At 38.3% G+C, this 21,037-nt stretch overlaps 1 protein-coding gene across 1 annotated transcript; it reads left to right on the top strand.

The window, feature by feature from the left end:
- Window positions 1–6,471: 6,471 nt before the first annotated feature.
- On the top strand, window positions 6,472–10,087 carry LOC114364993 (guanine nucleotide-binding protein-like 1). The gene is made up of 4 exons (XM_028321390.1): window positions 6,472–6,600; window positions 7,410–7,544; window positions 7,926–8,023; window positions 9,356–10,087. The coding sequence occupies exons 1-4, from the start codon at window positions 6,551–6,553 to the stop codon at window positions 9,559–9,561; spliced, it is 489 nt and encodes a 162-aa protein (XP_028177191.1). The 5' UTR covers window positions 6,472–6,550; the 3' UTR covers window positions 9,562–10,087.
- The last annotated feature ends 10,950 nt before the right edge of the window (window positions 10,088–21,037 follow it).

The following is a 21,037-nucleotide window of genomic DNA, read 5'->3' as shown; positions in this document are numbered from 1 at the left end:
GATGTAAGAAATCAGTCTAAATTCATACAAAGTGTTATGATTAGTGAAAATTACTTGGACATCATTAAAAATGTCTTACAAAACCATTTTAAAGTACTATAATTATTATTATTACAAACTTTTATTTACTTTCACATGAGCCTGGTGTGGACAATCTTGCAACTTAAAATTGACCAACTTCCCGGTTTCCAATTGAGCTGAAATTTTGCATGCATGCGTAAGTCGGATGACAATGCAATATTATGATGACATGAAGCTGATCTGATGATGGAGCTGGAAGGTAGTCATAGGAGCTCCGCAATAAAATCACACAAGCCTATCGAGTTTGGGCTCATTTAATTTGTATTGACGAGAACTTTAATTCTATATGGTAACCATCAATATTTGATGATGGAGCCGGAAGATGGCCATAGGAAATCCGCACTGAAATAACATAACCCCATCGAGTTTGGGCTCATTTAATTTGTATTGATGAGAACTTTAATCCTATATAATAACCATCAGGGTCTGATGATAGAGCCGGAAGGTGGCCATAGGAAATCCGCACTGAAACGACATAACCCTATCGAGTTTGGGCTCATTTAATTTGTATTGTCGAGAACTTTAATTCTATATTATGGTAACCATCAATATTTGTTGATGGAGCCGGAAGATGGCCTTAGTTAATATTTCAGTTTTTTGATGTCTGTTTTCAAGATAGGAACTAATTAAGTCTAAAACGTTACCTCTGATACCATAGGCATTAACGTGAGTATAATCTTTATTGAAAATACGTCAATATACGTGATGAGTTTTTCAAATAAATAATAATTATTGAACAAAACTTTAATTACTCTCATTACCTAGTCTTTACCATCCAAATACGTTTTATACTTTTACCCTTAAATTCCAGTTTACGCAGGGCGTGGATAGAAGGCGTTACCAGTCACATCCTAGGATTGAAAACAAGAATTACAAAAATAAAAGTCCTATTTATTAATAAAATTTAATTATGTAAGAAGGCAATACAAAATCCCTAATAAAAATCCATTTGACACTACAATGTTTCTTTGTGACTTTATATAATTTTCAAAGAAACTTGTTTCGTAAAGGTTTATAATTATTATTGTGTCCACTTGGACATAGAAAAGTTATTTTTACAATGAAGGTTTTCGCGAACGAAAGATCCGCTAGATGGCGGGACGTGGATGTGGGGTCTGACTGCTGCGTGATTGGTGGATTTTGACATATCTGTCAATGTCATGTCAAAAATAACCAATCATGCAGCATTTGGACCTCGTGTCTACGTATTGCCATCTGGCCTATTTTTCATTCGCGAAAACCCTCATTGGAGACAATCAGGTTTAAAATACTTCGTAAAGATATGGTAATATTCTAAAGTGTAGCCAGTTGGTGGTAACAAAAAATAATTATGTACAAAAAAGAATTTTTTCTTAATGGAATGACTCATGTGCAAAATTCTTAGGCTGGGTTGCACCATCTTACTTTGACTTTAACAAAGAACACCGGTTATAGTTAAAGTCACGGTTAATGTTAGGTGGTGCAAATCAGCCTTAGCATGTCCAATTAAATAAATAACAAATTGTATTATTTCGACTAAGCAAATGGACACACGTGTAAATCAATCAATCAATCAATCAAGAAATAAATTATAGCTTTCCCTTTATGTGTTCGTAGGTAAATTAGAGATACAGTAGGTATTAAATTTAAGTTGCGAATGCAATCTATTTCGTCTGTCCCATATAATAATATAGTTTATAAAGTCTAGATAGGTAGAGTAAGCGCACGAAAAATGAGAAACTAAATAAAACTTTATTGTTTTAAATGTCTTATTAAATAATTTTTAAACAACAAATTATAATATTTTTTTACTATAAATGAGGATAAAAATCTCTCACTTTTCAAAAATCGCCCTAAAAATTTTCAACAACGTTTTGACAGTGACATAAGATTTTTGCCCCACATTTCTCTCATCTGTGCTACTGACGAAGCGTTTGTATCAAGATTATCTATCTAGGCTTTATCTATGGTCTGACCATAGAAACGGTTTCTGGCAACTGTGTTTGTGTGGCATCTACGTAGCCGATCTAGAAATTAATTAACACGGGAAACAATCCCGCAAGACTACAAAAGCGGGGTAACTGGAAACGCACCGCAAAGGGAACGTTGCAGAGCTCGGACACGCGCCTTCATTGTATGGCGTAATAATCATCGGCTGGTGTGTCCGGATCTCCGGATTTGATTCACCTGGTGCAAAGATTCTCAAACTGTTCCAGGATATTTTTGGCGTTCGTTAGTTTCAAGTAAGACATCCCATTTCAATACCTCTCGGTTACTTGTTTTTGTGAGTTAACTTTATCCGTGCAGTAGTACTGTACGTTTTATTAAATACTACAAAAGCGGGGTAGCTGGAAACGCACCGCAAAGGGAGCGGCGCATGGTGCAGTGCTCGGACACGCACCTACATTGTATGGCATAATAATCATCGGCTGGTGCCCGGATTTGATTCACCTGGTGCAACGGTTCTGAAACTTTTCCCGGATATTTCTTTCTATCAGTTTCATTTTAAACACATCCACTGATTGGTGATTGTTGTTACAGTACTAATCGGCTATTATTTAACTTTTAGCGTTAAGAGCGCATCTCAAACTAATTTGAAAATCATAAATTCCCGCCTTAGGCAGTACGATTTTTTCTAGTTATTTATAATTTTCAATCGGCTATTGTCTCATTCTACAAACTTAAAAAGATGAGACTCACAACATCAATTGTTAAGACTTTTATCTATAAATAAATAATTTTGAATTTTGAAAAACCACACCGACTCGACCGCCATCGCTGGCTTTAATGAAAATCAACAAAAATGTACTCTAGAATCTTAGAGTGGGCCCAGTTACTGGTAGAAAAAATATTTAAAAATACAATCCAGCGACTTGGGACCAAGCTAAAAGTGGGCCAAACTGGAAGACTCTTTATTTGGTAGTACTTGTAGTTGGCTTGATCATTGTGTAGTGACCCAGGCAGCTAGGCATACAGTGAATAGGGTATCAATTAATCATGGCGTGTTCCGGTCAGACCACTTTCCCCTTGAAATACAGTGTAATCTTAATACCTTAATACCGAAAAAAGAATCTTGCGATCATGTCACATTCTTTGGGGAGAGCGGGATGATTCGCAAATATCAGAATACACAAAATTTTGTCACGAGAGGCTCAAACAAATTGATTTTCCGGCAGTATTAACAGAGTGTGCAGGTTCAATATGTACAGACCCTAACCATAGCACTGTACTGCAAAATTTATATGACCAAATAATAGACGTTCTAAAGGAAGCCTCAATTTATAGCTGTAAGATGAAGCATACTTGTAAAAAGAAATATGTATGTGGCTGGAATAGACATGTAAAGCCCGCACATGATGAAGCTCGGTTATGGTTCCATTACTGGAACCTATTCGCTGGGTGCGAAGTACTAGGTGGGGGTAACATAATCTATCGCAGCGCTCATGGTGGTCAAAAGTAGAAATAATGTAAGCTCTGTCATCAGATGTATCTGTCAATGACAAAGCGATTCTACATAATACATTTTAATATCATTAATTAATCGCATGAAAAGGGTCCTACTGGGAACTAAAATAAAAGAGTGGACTGTATTTCGATAGGGCTGGTTTAATAGCCGTTTACAATTTGGAAATAACTAGACTATAGTAACGTGGTAGTACAAAAATGAGTCACAGTAGTTGTTGTGCACAGATGTTTGCCTTATGATGAGAGCGTGAATTATTGAACTCTGCCCTTGTTTTGTTCCTAATTCTTCTACATCTCGGACTTGTCCAGCCAATACCAACAACTTTCCTTTAAATACGGTTTGTGGTTGGAATTTGATATTGTAACACTCACAAACCCGGTCTTCAAAACAATACTCATTTCGATCTGAAAACGATATTTAATTTATTACTAGCGATACAGGAACATTTAATTATATTTACTGTTATATAATGAAACCGTTAAAGTAGCTTTTTCTTTTTGTTTTACTGTAAAACTACAACTGTTGGAGTCACCCTAGTTGGTTCAGAGAAAAGATTTAACAAGTTAAAAGATTTGAATAAATTTAAAAACCGTATTGAAAGAGAGGAATCTTCTATTATATTGATATTAAAGTCTCCACATACAACTACTTTCTTTGAACTATTACACACTCTTCTAAGTACCTCTTCCATTGTGGTTTCAAATAATTCATAGTTACTAGATGGGGGTCTATATACACATACAATAACATAGTCGTCCAGTTCTGCACATGACAGCTCAATAGTTCGCTCAACAGAGAGAGATACAATATCTTTACGCTCTTTACATTTTAATTTATCATTGATTAATATTAGTGACCCTCCACGAATAGCTAACTCTCTAGTGAATGAACTAATAAGCTTATAATTATTAATGCTCAGCATTAGTTCATATTGCCTGAGCCAATGTTCCGTTAAACATAAGACATGAATATTCAATTCTTGGATAAATAACTCAATTTCCAAGTCTTTGCCGGAGAAGCCTTGTACATTTTGATGCACTAAATTAAAACCGTTAAATTTCTTTGTACCCGAATTTTGTATGCCAGAGTTATCCTCTATTGTCTTACGATGTAATTTAAATTATGATTTGGAACAGATTCCAAGGGTCGAACATCCATGTTCTGCTCAATAAAAGCAGTTTGGCTAGCCAAATTAATGGCTAAATATTTAATAAAATATGATAGCGAATTCGCTATTCGTCTTTTACAATATTTATTTAGATAATTATATTTATCTATTGTCAATAAACATTTATTTTTTAAATAATAGTTAATTCTGTAAAAAACTAGCCAAGTCTCGATGGAGCTGCTTGTTTATCTCTAAAAAGTAATGAAATCTAGACAAAGTCGTGCCAAGTCTATGGTTCCTTACTGCGATTTCTTTATTATTATAGTTAATGTTGTGTGACTTGGCCGTTGAAGGGTGACAAAACCAGGTGCTCCATGACACCATTGCACCAATCTGTCACCAGAACCGCTACCCATTGACGATGGAAAATTGCCACTTGGAAAACATTGATTCAATAACCAGTTAATTGTAGGCTTAATAAAGCTGCGTATTTCAATTATACTTATGTATGATTATCTTATAAACAAGATTATCTTAAAAACAAGTCATACAGGGTTCCATCTGTCAGGCTCAATGGCACTCCTCTGAAACAAGTGCAGAGCTTTAAGTACCTGGGGCATTGGGTCACTGAGTCGCTCAAGGATGACTTAGACCTAGAACGGGAGCGCAGGGCGTTGTGTGTTAGGGCTAATATGATTGCTCGCAGGTTTGCGCGATGTACTAAACAGATTAAGATCACACTTTTTAAAGCCTACTGTAACTCTCTGTACACGTGCAGCCTGTGGACAAACTACACCCAAGGAGCATACAGGGCCCTGCGCACTCAGTATAATGACGCATTCAGGATGCTGATGGGGCTGCGACGATACTGCGGTGCATCAGGGATGCTGGCAGAAGCTCGAGTAGATAGCTTTGCTGCCATTTTAAGAAAGCGCACTGCGTCCCTGATCCACCGTGTGCGTGGCAGCTCCAACAGCCTCCTGCAGAGTGTCGCGGCGAGGTTGGACGTGGACAGTGCCATCATGCAGCACTGGACACGCGTCCATCTTACTAAAGACACCAAATTGTCGTTCTTTAATTATAATTATGTTTAGGTTACTGTGTGATTTACTAACCATAGTTTATAAGACCTTTGTTACTAACACTTTTATGGGCTATGCCTGAAATAAATACCTTTTATTATATTTTTTATTTATTTATCTTAATAAAGATTGTTCAACGGCCAAGTCACACAACATTAACTATAATAATAAAGAAATCGCAGTAAGGAACCATAGACTTGGCACGACTTTGTCTAGATTTCATTACTTTTTAGAGATAAACAAGCAGCTCCATCGAGACTTGGTTAGTTTTTTACAGAATGTTTTTAGTGGGATTATTGTTTACTGGTTCATTTTTATGCTACCTACTTTTTATTAATTTACTCGATCACTCGTTCATCAGTCACTTACTTGTTCATTCGTTCACTATCACTTATTCATTCATTTCATCGTTCGCCATTCACTTGATTATCCAAAATCATTCATTCACCTTTCATTTATTGACCCATTCTTTAATCACTCATTGACTCTTTCCCTGTTCATTCATTCATTGATCTAAAGCCCGGTCTGTGAGCACGTAGAATTTTGTCCAATGACCCCAAGCTACCCATCCTTATCGGTCACGCGTAATTATGTTGCTGTCGCGACTGTGCGACGGGCGCCCGCAGTGAGTGTGCGAGCGCAACAGCAATATAATTACGCGTGAGCGATAAGGATGGGTAGCTTGGGGTCATTGGACAAAATTCTACGTGCTCGCAGACCAGACTATAGTGTTTTCCCTGGATCTGAAGCTATATTTTTGTTTCCCAGGTCCGTCTATGCGATTGTCCAGGCCTGGTGTTCCCTTCGAAGGTGCCGCGGCCTATCCAGATCCTCATGGGGTCTTACCCCATAGCTCAGCTTAGGGAACCATACACCACAATCAGGTAATTTACGATTTGATGATCGACTGTAATAATAGAGTAAATAAACGGTCAAAACTACATTACTCACTTCAGGTTTGATCACTCACTGATGACCTGATGATGATGATAATATTTCTTAATTTTAAATAACTTAAAAAAATGGAATTGCCTAAGTTGGGAATCGAATCCATAACCTTTCGCTTGCCGGGCGTCTGCTCTCGCTGTCACCATCTGTGCTACTTAGATATTTGGTGAAAGCTAAAGGTAGTGGGTTCGATTCCAACCTTAGGCTATGAGATTTTTTCAAGTTATATAAAATGTAGTTTCAAGTTATATAAAATTAATAAATAGATAATGTTTTTTCTCAGATACCTAGCAGAGTGGTTAGTCTGGCCAAACTTATTGTGGATACTTACCTTAAGAATAATGATCTGTAGCCTTATTCACGTAACAAAACTTCAACGACAACAAATCGTTGAATGCGATCCTATCGAGTAATCGTTCATCGAAATGACCCTTATGAATACGGATTTAGAACTGTTTTTCAATGGGACGACTTCTAAACTTCAGCGAGATCTTGACTGTCAAAATACGTGAATTAGGCTACTGATAATGATGATGATGATATTTCTTTCCCAGGTACCTAGCAGAAAGCCTAGACTTGCCCAAGCTATTACGAATCATCATCATTACTATCATTTCAGCCACAGGACGTCCACTGCTGAACATAGGCCTCCCCAATGATTTCGATCCAGCACTTTTGCGGATAGTTCACCTAAAGAATGATGATGATGATGATGATGGTGATAATGATGATGTTTCTTTCACAGGTATCTAGCAGAAAGGCTAGACTTGCCCAAGCTGTTGCGAATGGATCACCCGGAGAACGACGATGTCTGGTCCCCTAGAGACATTTGCGATGGCTGGGCTAAGAAACGAGGGTATCTCACTGCTAAGGCGGCCAGGTAAGTCCGTTCGTTCGTTTCCACTGCACTGCTGGACATTAAAATTCTTCATTTAAATTTCTGCCTGGCCGGGAATCGAACCTGGGACCTCTCGGCACAGTAGTCTGTTTTAGAACCACTACACCAAACAGCCGACATTAACTTTACTTTTAAATATTACGTTAACTTTCTCAGACATAGAACCAGTTAAAACATAGGGTAGTTTTTATCCCGATTTTGTCACATAGCGATATTCATTTATTTTAGATTTCAAGAACTAACATTTATATTAAAATGAAATCTTCAAAAACAGCACATTTTCGATTTGTTTGTGGTGTGAAATAAATAAAATCTATCTTCTATCTATGTATCTATATTATTGTTATATTTTTATTGTTACAGGTTAGATACATACAGGGCAGCTAACAGCCTACTTAGAATGGCGCTAGACGGCAAGATATGCCTTTGGTTGAGACCTCCAGGTTTCACAGAGCGAAAAGGTATGTTACATCTTTTATACAGGGCGTTCCAAAATTGGCACGTCACACCAAGAGGTAGATAGGCCTAAGACATTAAAAATCAAGAAAAATGAACACTGTTCATAAAACACTAAAATCATTCCTAATAAATAAAGGCTACTATGACTTACCAGAATTTTTTAATGACAAGCTTGACTAAAATTTAATTAATAATTTTCTGACGTATTGGAAAGCTCGAAGCATTCCAATATGTCATTCATACGTCTCAATTCAAATTGTTTTTGTTTCGTATAATACTGACCATGTTATTTAAAATTATTTTTAAGGTAAATACTAACCCTCTCTCTGATGTTTTGCTGTGCCCTTGCAGGGCGTCACTATTTTGCAACAACATATAAATTGTAATGTGACATGCAATAAACGTTTTGAATTTGAATTTGAAGACGTATCGAGAAAATGTCCATTTAAAAAAAATAGTTTCCTCCGTGGTTGAGGATTCCGGGTGAAGCTCGCTTCCACCTTCGGCCTGATCGTCACTTACCATCAGGTGAGATACAGGCCAAGAGCTTCCTCGTTGTGGATAAAAAAAAAAGTCATATCTTAAAACTTATGAAACAAATTTATCTTGTTTATATTCGTTCGTTTCAGCCAAAATGACGTCCACTGGACAAAGGCCTCCCCCAAGGATTTCACAACGACCGGTCCTGCCCGCATGTAAAATCTTCAAGCGACCTTCACCAGATCGTCGGTCCACCTAGTGGAAGGCCTGCCCACGCTATGTCTTCCGACCCGTGGTCGCCACTTAAGAACTTTTCTGCTCCAACGGCTCACCCTACAGTCAATAGGGGCACGCGTACGAAGTTGCGGGCACAGCTAGAATCGCTATAAACATGATTCAAATCACGATTTTTAAAATAAAAATCACAGATTTCAATCAATGACCGAAAATGAAATTAATAAAAGCCCGAGAGCTTATAATAATCAACTGTAATGTTCGAAAACAATGTTAATACTAGGTGTTAATGTATGAAATTGTCGTTTTATATGGAGAATTGGAAAATTTTAATTTTTCCATACAAACATATTTGCGATTTTTTAAATAACCACATATTTTTTGGCGGTGTTGCCAGTTCTATATATCAATTCTACGTAAATAAAAATGTTTTCCATAAGAAAAACTAAAGAAATAATCTCAAAACCCAATAAAAAAAATGTGATTAATAAAAAAATCGTGAATTAAAAAAAAACTTTTTTTTTTTTATAAAAAAAAAATTGTGATTTTTTCCACCCTGGCTATAAAGCAATCTCTTCCATACAACCTATGATGTTAACAAAACAAACTTTTGTCCACAGACCACTTCGAAACCTGCCCAGAAGTGAAGTACGTCAAATGGGTGCAGGCTTTAACATCAGCTGAAGACAAGCAAGACACTCCAGTGACATCTTCAAGTGAGAATGATGATTCCAACGGTTCAGAAGCCGAAGAGAGCGCTGATGATGATTATGACGATGATGTGGGCGTCGCTAAGAACAGATTCATGGCGCTTTTGGACGAGTAAATCTTATTTAACCCTTAATTGGTCAGTTCAGTTACAGTTTTGGACCGAGTTTGGACCTTAACACAAGAAAATAAAGTTCTAAATAATTTAGCTTTTAAGCTAAATCACATTTAATCCTTAATTGGACAAGTCAGTTTCAATTTTTTTTATTATGGACCTTAACAGATATTGGAGAGATTCATGGTTCCTTTAACCCTTAATTGGAACCCTTAATTAAAAATGTTCCTTTTATTTAACCTACTTCTGAAAAAAAGGTTCTCAATTCGACTGTATTTTTTGTATGTTTCAAGTCAATTAATCGATTGCCACAGGTGGGAATTGAACCAACGACCTTTTGATGGGTGATTGCTTTTATAATTTTATATTTGTAAGACTGAAAGTAAATGGCATCTACTAACCAGTAGAATTTATAAGATTCCAATCTTTCGATCATAAAGGTATAGATCGTTTAATCCACGAAGACGCGCCCCACCATTCTTCCGCTAATGTTTGAGTGTTATCGGTACACGCTAAATGCTCCATGAGTGCACACGCACACTACAGTAATGCCTTACGGCTTGCTCGGACCACACTCCCCGCACCCCGCGCGACCGGGACCAAACATTGCTGGGGCGCGTCCGAGTGGGTGAAACGAACTATAGTCTGGTCTGCGAGCACGTAGAATTTTGTCCAATGACCCCAAGCTACCCATCCTTATCGCTCGCGCGTAATTATGTTGCTATCGCGCTCGCACACTCACTGCGGGCGCCCGTCGCACAGTCGCGACAGCAATATAATTACGCGCGAGCGATAAGGATGGGTAGCTTGGGGACATTGGACAAAATTCTACGTGCTCACAGACCGGGCTTTATCTATAGCAGGAAGGCGCTGGATGCAGGCCGCTACCAACCGGTCATTATGGAATTCATTGGGGGAGGCCTATGTTCAGCAGTGGACGTCCTGTGGCTGAAATGATGATGATTATCTTTCGACTAAAATACGTGATTTTTTCTCGGATTCGAAATATTTCACAGAAAATTTTAAGGACTTCAACGAAGATTTATAAAATTTTATCCAAATCGATCCAGCCGTTCTCTACTTTTTGCGCTTAGTAACACGTTTAGCTATTAATTTTAATTTATATAAATTATTATAAAAATGATCGCTTGCATTTATTTCTTAGACTAAAACTAAACATTGTATTATTGTTTAGTAAAAAGTTGTTTTATAAAAACGTGTTTAAAATACTTGCTCTGTTTATAAGATAGACAAGTTTTAAGTTAAAAATCACTAGTGTTTTTTTTTTGCGTATACTTATGCCCGTTTTCACCATTAATCCCTAATTTTTAAGTGACCCTGATGAAAACTAAATTTCTGTTAAGTGTTACCATAGGGGTCACTTTAAAATTAGGTAGGTATTAATGGTGACAACGGGCATAAAGCCCTTTTTCATTATCATTCCTAATTTTTAAGTGACTCCTACGAAAACAAAATTCTTGAAGTGTTACCATAAGGGGTCACTGAAAAATTTGGGATTGATGGTGAAAACGGGCATTATGCCCGTATTCACGAACATTACTATGAGGTCTCACAGTGCGCGTAGACGCATAGGGTGACACGAATCAATCAGAGAGCTCTATTCAACGCTATGCGTTTGATTAGCTGCTTCACTTAAGCAAGCATCGTTTGTGAATACGGGCATTATGCTTGTTTTCACTATCAAACCCTAATTTTTAAGTGACCCCTATGGTAACACATAGATTTTTGGTTTCATAGGGATCACTTAAAAATTAGGGATTGATGGTGAAAACGGGCAATAGTCTGAAGAGACACCTGGCTACAGACTTTTAGTCGGCCAATAGTTTGGTCGGGCTGTTAATCAGTATGGGCATGTATGGAAGTGCGCACATTACACAGATTTAGTATCGGCCGAGTCTTCACACAAATTGAAAGCCGACCAAATTATCGGTCGACTATAGTCTGATCTGCGAGCACGTAGAATTTTGTCCAATGACCCCAAGCTACCCATCCTTATCGCTCGCGCGTAATTATGTTGCTGTCGCGCTCGCACACTCACTGCGGGCGCCCGTCGCACAGTCGCGACAGCAATATAATTACGCGCGAGCGATAAGGATGGGTAGCTTGGGGTCATTGGACAAAATTCTACGTGCTCACAGACCGGGTTTTAAGTCTCTAATAAGTATAAGTTACTTGAAATGTCGATAAATCGATATTTTTATTCGATGTACGAATGAATGAATTATTTAACTTTGATACGATTCCGTTACTATGAAAGTTGTAGTTGTGTACGTTAATATTTAATGCTTAATAAATTATATTTCAATTATTTTGTGGTTTTATTGATAACAACTGTTTACAGTATTTTTGCCCGTGCGGTTATGCATAGCTTATTTTTATTGCTTTCTTACCTAGAAATAAGAATAACAACAATAAATTGTTCTGAATTTGCTTTTATGTGTAAAAATCGAAAAATTCATATCAATGAATGTATGAAACATGGATAATAATATAGAGATGATTTAATTTGTTGCCAAATATATTTTTTTATTTTTTTTTTCTTTTTTTCTAATAATTAAAATATACCAAACATCCATTTAAGATTCATTCTCACAAGAGAAGTTTTAAAATAGAGTCCAAATATTTATAAAAAATGAAAAGTTCTACTTTCCTGTCATCTTCCATAGAAGATTTTTCTCATAAAAACCTAACCCTATCATGCTTTCAGTATACTGGCCTTGGTAACGTCGTCTCTCAAATCCCACTATATTTTTATGGAAGCGTGCCCCTTGTTCTTGCGAATAAACCCCCATAATTATCTATAAATGTATCCCAATGAGAATTTGACGTGCATCTTTAGAGACATTCTACTATGAAGATGGAAAATTCAAATCGCTATAACTTTTTAAAAAGCAAATATTTTAGATTTATAATCGCACTTTTTAATATAAATAATTTTTAATGCTTAAATAATCAGAATATAATTAGTAAAATCCATGCGCAAAAAAAAATTTTTTTTTTGTTGACCGGTGATAATCTAACGTATTGTTAATAAAATGTTAGCTATAGGTCTAGCCTCGGGTCTAGCGCTTAACTCAGTCTGCCTGAGGTATGGGAGCGGCACGGGAGGAGATTCACGATAGTTGACTTACTTGACTTATGGTCCTAAGTCCCCTAGATGGGGCAGAGGGCGTCCACAACAGTCCTCCATCGCGTTCGGTCTTGAGCTATGTGTTTGATCTCGCTCCAAGTCTTGCCGATCTTCTTCGCCTCGTCTGCCACAGTGCGCCGCCAAGTTTGCTTGGGGCGACCACGTTTGCGTTTTCCTTGGGGGTTCCAATCCAGAGCCTGCTTGGGGATGTGATCGGGATCCAGTTCCACCTGCGGCGCTTGATCTGCTGGTCGATCGGAATTTCGTGGCAGCGTTCCAATAGCTCGACGTTGGAGATTTTTTCAGGCCAGTATATGCCGAGAATTCGGCGAAGGCAGCGGTTGACGAAGACCTGCAGCTGGTGCGAGATGACCTTGGTGACCTTCCACGTTTCACACCCATAGAGCAGCACGGATTTAACGATAAATCCGGACCCGAAAATTTTGATCTTGACCCTTTGGGTCAGTTTCCGTGACTGCCATACGGGGCGAAGTTGTGCGAAGGTGGCTCTAGCCTTGGCAATGCGCGAAGTGATGTCCACTTCGGTACCTCCAGTCTCTGACACGACGCTCCCGAGGTAGGTAAAATTGTGGACACGTTCCACATCCTCTGCACCAATCCGTAATGGTGTGCAATTCCTCACTCCAGATCGCATCTCTTGGGTCTTCCGGCAGTTAATCTTGAGCCCCGTGATGCCCGCCTCTAAACTCGATAGTTACGGTGTTATTTTACAACAAAGAATAGTCTACAAACCCAAGTCATAGCGAGTGCGTGACCGCTTCAAAAACAGACGCCCTCACTCATCTCAACCCCTCTTCGCTGGGGTGACCATGGTATCGGGATTTGAAGGGCCGCACTCCGCGTCCACTTATCTACGCACTAGTAATTACACTTATGCGATTTTGCGATAATATGAAATGAAATTATTATTTGGAAATTATTTTCAATCTTATTTTTAAAAAGAAAAAACTAAAGGTTGCCTTTTACATATCCCTTTTTCCCTGCCATTAAGTGGATCTTTAATCTTCAAACTTCTATTATCTTCTGATTAATATCTTTACGGGTCCAATAACATTAACTCTCCCCGGGGAAAGTTAAATTTGCTGACCATTTACATAATAAAGAATGATTTCTCATTCACACACAAAATCATGGGCACCCTACCCCACGCCCTTATAAATCACAGATCGGAATCAAACCCGCTACCCATTGTTCGTCTGCTTTGGACAGTTATATCGCCAATCCTAGGGGCACGGGTTATAATGGATTTAAAATTTCGCAAAAAATATGTGTGAAACCACAGGTTTCAGAGTAAGGCTGGTTTTAGTGTTACGCGGACTGTCAGTGCGGATCGCTCCGCACAGCCGATCTGTATGAACTGTTAGGGAGCGGAGCGGTTCCTCCGGACCGCATTACTCTAAAACGCTTCCTAGAAGTTCATACAGATTGGCCGTGCGGAGTGGGTCCGCACCGGACGGTCCGCGTGACACTAAAACCAGCCTAAGGAAGAAGCGAATATGATTTTTTGATGGCTTCTGGGGCAGAAAAGTTCTCGAGTGGCGACCACGAGCCGGAAGACGTAGCGTGGGCAGGCCTTCCACTAGGTGGACCGACGATCTAGTAAAGGTCGTGGGATGTGCCTGGATGCGGGGAGCGCAGGACCGATCTTTGTGGAAATCTTTGAAGGGGTTGGACGTCAATTTTTTACACACCATGCAACATCGTCGCACCAGTTTTTGTTTAATTGGCTTTCACGAACAGAAAAGAATCGTTATTTCTTGATAGTTAAAAGAAAGAAGAAAAATTAGACTAATTCAAAGACACTTTAATAAGACTAAGAGTAGGCGCACACCGTTGATTTTTCGTCGGCCGATAGTTTAGTCGGGCTGTTGATCAGTATGGGCATGTATGGGAGTGCGCACACTAAGTACGCCGATTCGATTTGGCCGATTCTTCATACAATTTGAAATCGAGCACAACTATCGGCCAACTAAAAATCAACGGTGTGCGCCTACTGTAAGCCAAAAATTGCTTTGCTGTTTTAAGCTTGTAAATATTTTGGCTTGCTCGTCTCTCTTTGATAAACCAAACCCGTGAGTTATCACTAGTTTTGAAATCAAACTAGTTTGTGCCGTATCAGTGTTCAACACTTCAAACTAAACTGACTAGTCAGCCCTAATATAACTTAAAGGGACTTAAAGGTACATTTGCTTGTGTAGTTAACTCAAGCGGACCGTGAAATGGTGCTGGACTGCGGGCTAGGGTGGGGAAGGTGTCGATAGTTTGGGGATATCGATAAAAAAAGGCAACAACACATTGTTTAGCGAGTTCTTTAAATCTATTGCTTCAGGTGGGAATCGAACTCATAATGATAGATTGATAACGGTCACAAGTTTACATGATACATATCTTCGTAGTTCAAGGTTCAGAGTAAAAGTGTTCTTTGAAAGCCTACTTAGAGAAATAAATGAATTTTATAGAATTTTAGACCAAAAAGCGGCAAGCGAAACGTCCCACCCACGACGTTTTTCTCCAAGTTAATTTTTTTGGGGCATGTTTGCAATTTATTCATATATGTATCGTAAATTCGCAACTACTACAGTGTTCAAAACAAGAAATAAGTACTGTAGTGTTGCAATTTGATTATTTTCGGGTAGCAACATTTGTTGAAAGTGGAAACACTGTCAGTTGGAATGTTGAACTCGGTTCGTCGAGACGTTTTCGATTCGAATCGCGGGCCGCGGGGAGTTGTGCGGTTTTTGTCGGAATAGTATCGTGCAAGCATAATTATTTTTACTAAAACAGTGTAAAAGTACTTCGAAATTGTTTTTTTTATTAAATTGAGTGGCGGTGTGGCGGTGAAGTTGTTTGGCGTGGTCATTGTAGTGCCCAGCGCTGGGTAACTTCTCGAACTGCACTACGAGGCTAAGGTGCCGACCTTCGGATGATCAGGTAAGCCTATAATCATCTATTTATTTTTAACTTCATAATTACTACCTAAGAAAGTCACAAATACAATACATACGATTTATTTATACGAACGAGGAGTACAGTCCACCATCTGATACTTTTAGCTTAGTATCTTCTCATACTTTTAGCTTCACAAATATTATAACTATGAATACCTATACTCCTGATTTAAATAGGTACTGAAATAAACTGTAATTAAAATAAAATTTAAATCGACAAAGTGAAAAGTGAAAAATACAGTGTCGAACGTTGCCCTATCTTTATCATTAGTGCCTATGTTTCATCAATATTGTTAAACTTATCGCTGTTGCGACACATGCACAGCTTAGTGCAGCAGCCGCTAGAAGAACAGACTGTTTGTAAACCTTTTGTTGGCAAATAAAATACTTTTACTTTTTTTGTCGATAAGTTTGTATCACCGCTATGCTACAACACTATTATTAGTTACCTACAATTTGAGGGGTCAGTACTTAATTAACATTAATCGTAGAGACCCAAAGAGGGATTAGTCGAGCTTCAAAGGTAAGCTTGTTTATACGTCTCAGATAGAAGTGCCGGGTTCGATTCCCATGGAGGACAAAATTTTCGACTCAGCTTAGTTCGCGGTAGGGCTTGTTGTAGGCCACAGTATGCACCTCTGTGGCCTAGTGGTAAGATCGCCTATCTCAGACTTAGAAGTCTAGGGTTCGGTTCCCAGAAGGGACAAATTTTTTACTCTAATAGTTCATGGTAAGGCTTGTTCTAAGCCAACCATCGACAGTTTAAGCACTATGTTGTGTAAGAAAACTACCTGTCTCGCCTTAACTACTTACTGACAGCCGGTTCTTCTGATTTATTTCGTTGCGGGTCCAATGACTGTTTAACTTTCCCCCGGGACAAACTTGACCTTCTTTGGTTGGGTTTTTATGGCGGTCAAGCTGTAGATCCTGGCTACATAGGAGTTGCAGTGGTGGGAACGAGAGGTGGGAATAGTCCCGTATAATTTTTACTGATAGTCTAGTGTGAGTTTACATCAAACGCGCTCACTAGTGAGCGCGTAAAAAAATTACTTACATTAAATGTATGACGGCACAGCGCCCCAACGTTCAAGAACTAAAATTTTCATACATTTTTTAATGCGCTCACTAGTGAATCTGATGACGTTTGATATAAACTCACTCAGCCCACTGATCTTGAAATCTCGGTTTCGAATTCCATATTAGAGGACATAATTTTCTGCCCGGTTTGGTTGGTGGTTGATTTCAAGTCCACCTGTCTAGCTATTTGCTATACCTACATAATATCGACCTTGCACCTATGTGGTCTAGTGGTAAGAATCTTACCACTGCCGGTGCAAGATCTTACCGTAAGATCCCTATCACATTTAGAAGTCACGAGTTCGATTCCCAAAGTGACAACATTTCTGCTCAGTTTGATTATTGATAACATATTCTTAGGCTTTTTATGCAGAATAAGGCAGGTATTTGACCGCAATCGCACCTGATGTTAAGTGAGATACAGTCTAGGATGGTACATATCTGCCCTGTAATACTTATTATTATTCTGTGCTGTAAGTGCCTATTCACTCTCGCCTTATAATGCTCATCATAATCAAGGCCCGGATCATAATGTTCTGGAAAGACAGCAGCAGGCAGCGAATTCCAGTCCCTAGCTGTTCGCAAATTTTTTTTTAAAGTCCTTCCTTAATTTTTAACATTTTATTGTCCTCAAACTCGATTGAAAAGTAAAAGAATTCGATACTAATTGAATGCCTTTCTCGATTAACATTCAAAGCAAGTCTTTCTGTGGAAAAATCAACAAGCAATGATTGTTTTACAAATTCCTTTTTCCCCTCTGTTAAGGAAACAAAAAAGGGGACATTTTTCTATTTGTGAAACGGTTGTTTTGTTTAATGGGTGATTTGATTCTTTTGTGTAGAGGTTACAGAGCAGGAGGTACTGGGTTCGGTTCCTATGTGGGTCAAGGTGTACACTGGCCCTTTTATTGTCCTGAAGCAGTGGTAGGGTTAAGACTGGGACGTGTAAAAGTGCTTTTTTTAAGCTTATTTACAGAAATAAATGAGTTTTATAAGTTTTTATGAGTTCATAAATATTGGCAGTGTCAATGTTTCAATATTGTTAGCCTTTTAACGATCATATTATTTCAATACAAACTCAAACATTAATAAAATGTAATCATATAAACTGTACATTAAAATGTTGCTGTAGCGCAGTATTGACGGTGAAACAGACAGAGAGCAGAATATTTTGAAATTAACTCGACTATACTTACTTAGATTTTTTATTTCCTAAATAAGTAAGGGATCTAAAAATATTCCAGTGTGCTTCCGATTTTAAAATAAATATATCTTATCATGTCTTTGTAGGGAGGAGTGTCCCTCTCAGTTCAGGCCTCCTTCCTTCCACGCCTTGATATTTGTCTAGATCTTAGATTCATACGGTTTTATTATAACTAGGTACCTTATAGCGAAAGACGTAAGGTGCAATTTAACACTTTCGTTTTTATGATCAATTTAGGAAATGTCGTAGAAAATGCCGATCAGTTGTTAGAATTTGTGTGAAGAAGTGAATTTATTTTTAGAATATTAAGTTTATTTTTAGTAATTCCGGTCGCCTACTAAGGTAGGCCAAAAATTTGTTAAACCGTAAGCTATGCTCGTAAGTATTTGAGTATAGATCAAGGCGCTTATACGTAGTACACGTCTTAATTAAAGCTTGCCCTACCACTTTCATTGGTTAGGTTTTATTGGCGATCAAGCTGTAAATCCTGGCTAAACAGGAGCTGCAGGTGTGGGGACGAGAGATGAGAATAGTCCCGCATTTTCGCTCGACCAGCACTCTAACCTGAAATGCATTTATTGAGTACTTATTAAACTGTACACGGTTCGCGGGGTCAGCTACTTTATAATGTTTATAAAGGCCTTAGGTTCTAATATTACTCCCTATACATTTATGACAAATACTTCCAAATAATCCACCTAAACTGCACAGCTCTAAAACTAAATTTTTCTAAACCGGCCATCTTTGGACGTCTAGACTGCTAATAATTTAAGATCTATGCCAGAGGGCGTGTCGAATCTCACCACGCCTCTTACAGTCCCTCCCACTCAAGTACAAACTCAGTTAAACTCTGGACTGCGTCGCGTACAGACGTACCCATCACTGGCACGTTTTGCTAACACATTTGCAACCAATTCAAAACTAAAACAAAAATAAATTGGCGCGTATTTCGAAATCAAAACGTTATGGCCGCCAAAATGGCCGTTTCGCGCGCTTTTTGACAGCGATCTGACAGTTTAATGGTTTTGTTTACGTTGTTTGTAAACAAAGTCACGTGGTAGGTCGTTGACCTTTTGTTTACGTGTGTGAACTTGACATTGTGTGGAATATACATTGGTTTGTTTGTTTTCAATGATGTATTGTTTGGATTGGTGCTTTAATTAATTGTGGTGAACTATGACAGTGATTTTTAGTGAAAACTATGAGATTTTCGTGAGTGACTTATAAAAAAATTCGACTGATAAAAATGTCTTGAATAAACTACAATAAATAAATCGTCGTTTTTTCGTCAGGAGTTAAAATTTCTATAAGTTTATAAAAATATTTTAAATAAATTAAAACTAAATAAGTGAAAACAATACTTACAGACAGAAAAAATATATTGATGCATATTTAAAGTGAGTGCAGTGTTATTTAGAACAAATATTCTTCAAAATTGTGAACATTGAATCAGTTTTTAAATTAAAATACTGACTTTAAAATCGCCAAATTGGATACTAAAGGGACCCCCGAGGCCCTCTCAGGGGCCTCCCAAAAATCTTTGAGAAATCCAAAAACCTTACTAGTTCACCCTTTTAACAATGAAAACAGAGAGACCGAGAAAAAAACTTATTTACTAGAAACGCCAAAAGATTTAAAACGAAAAACACCTTTATTAGAAACACCTGAAGAATTCAAAAAACCAAAACTATACACTAACAAAAACCAAACAAACAATAACAAAACAGAAACATTAACAACAGAAAATATTGAAATGAAAAACACTTCCATACAAACAACCGAGAGTGAAACGTGCTGTCAAAGTCAACCTGTCAAAGCGTGCCGCCACTGCTGCTGTCAAAGCGAGAGCGTGAAGGTGACAGAGGCGTGTAACTGTCAAAGTCAGCCTGTCAAAGTGATTTTCGCGCCAGCTATGATGCCCTCAATCTTTGGACCAGTGCCAGGGATCCCTTATATTGTGAAGCAGCCTGTGAAAGTTAATGAGAAGGTATGTAGTTTTTTAATTAATGGAATAATAGCCGTGTAGTTCTAGAGTACAGGACTATTCCTACCTCCCGTGGGAACTCCTGTATAGCCAGGATCTACAGCCAATAAAACCCATCTAGTGAAGGTCAAGTTTGTCCCGGGGGAAAGTTAGACTGTCATCGGACCCGCAAAGAAATTTAATGTTCAAAAGAACATAGGAGAAGATCGAAGTAAAGTCGATTTTGCAAGTTCTAGAGTAGAATAGGACAAATGCAAACATCAGGCCTCCCACAACTGGATGGTCAAATTACATTGAAGTTATGTTTTATGTTGATGGTCTAATTCACAAACATTTTTATGAGGTCTCTCAGTGCGCGTGGACGCACAGGGTGACACACGAAGCAATCACAGAGCTCTATTCAACGCTGTGCGTTCGATTGGCTGCGTCACTTAAGCAAGCATCGTTTGTGAATACGGGTGTCGGTCTACTGTCCGTTTTTAGCCAAAAAGTTAAGATAATTTTTAACCGATATGAACACACAAAATCACATTAATTTGTCGTGACTTAGGCTGGGTTGCACCATCTTACTTTAACGAACGTCAAAAATCTGCCTTATTTATCTTGTACTCTATAATATGAAGGGGGTAAAACGGGATCTACGCGTACGAAGTCGCGGGCGGCCGCTAGTCTATAATATAAATCGCAAAATGTGTTGGTAAGCGCATAACTCAACAACCCCTGGACCAATTTTACCAATTCTTTTTTTAAATGTTCGTTGAAGTCCAACGAAGTTTTTTACGGTGAGAAAAATTCGAAAAGAAGAACGGTCACGCCCCATACAAAAAAAACCCAGACCCGACAGAAACGAGACATTTATCTATATTCTCATTCCTCCGATGGTACCAAGGTTTGGCGGGCGGGCTTCCTTGGATCTTAGCATACCATTTTCCCTTTTCCATACTAGTAATTGTCCAGTACTCATGCCATATCTTTTTCAGGTCTTGACTGATTGCGGCTTGATAGTCAGTGTGAGGTAACTTCAACAACGTAGAATGGTCAACATCAAAGCCATTCCTTGCAGCCAGATCAACAATTTCATTCCCCCTGATGCCA

The sequence above is a fragment of the Ostrinia furnacalis genome, unplaced genomic scaffold, assembly GCF_004193835.3.
Source record: "Ostrinia furnacalis isolate ACB-3 unplaced genomic scaffold, ASM419383v2 OfSCF7525, whole genome shotgun sequence".
NCBI classification, from domain to species: domain Eukaryota; kingdom Metazoa; phylum Arthropoda; class Insecta; order Lepidoptera; family Crambidae; genus Ostrinia; species Ostrinia furnacalis.
The sequence above is the reverse complement of the archived record's forward strand: the minus strand, read 5'-3'. Positions and strand labels throughout refer to the sequence as shown.

Bases quoted from the DNA above. Each gene is read 5' to 3' on its own strand.
- LOC114364993 (XM_028321390.1), top strand. From the start codon at position 6,551: ATGGGGTCTTACCCCATAGCTCAGCTTAGGGAACCATACACCACAATC. The intron at 6,601-7,409 runs GTAATTTACGAT...TTTCTTTCACAG, and splicing joins GAACCATACACCACAATCAG to GTATCTAGCAGAAAGGCTAG. The intron at 7,545-7,925 runs GTAAGTCCGTTC...TTATTGTTACAG, and splicing joins CTCACTGCTAAGGCGGCCAG to GTTAGATACATACAGGGCAG.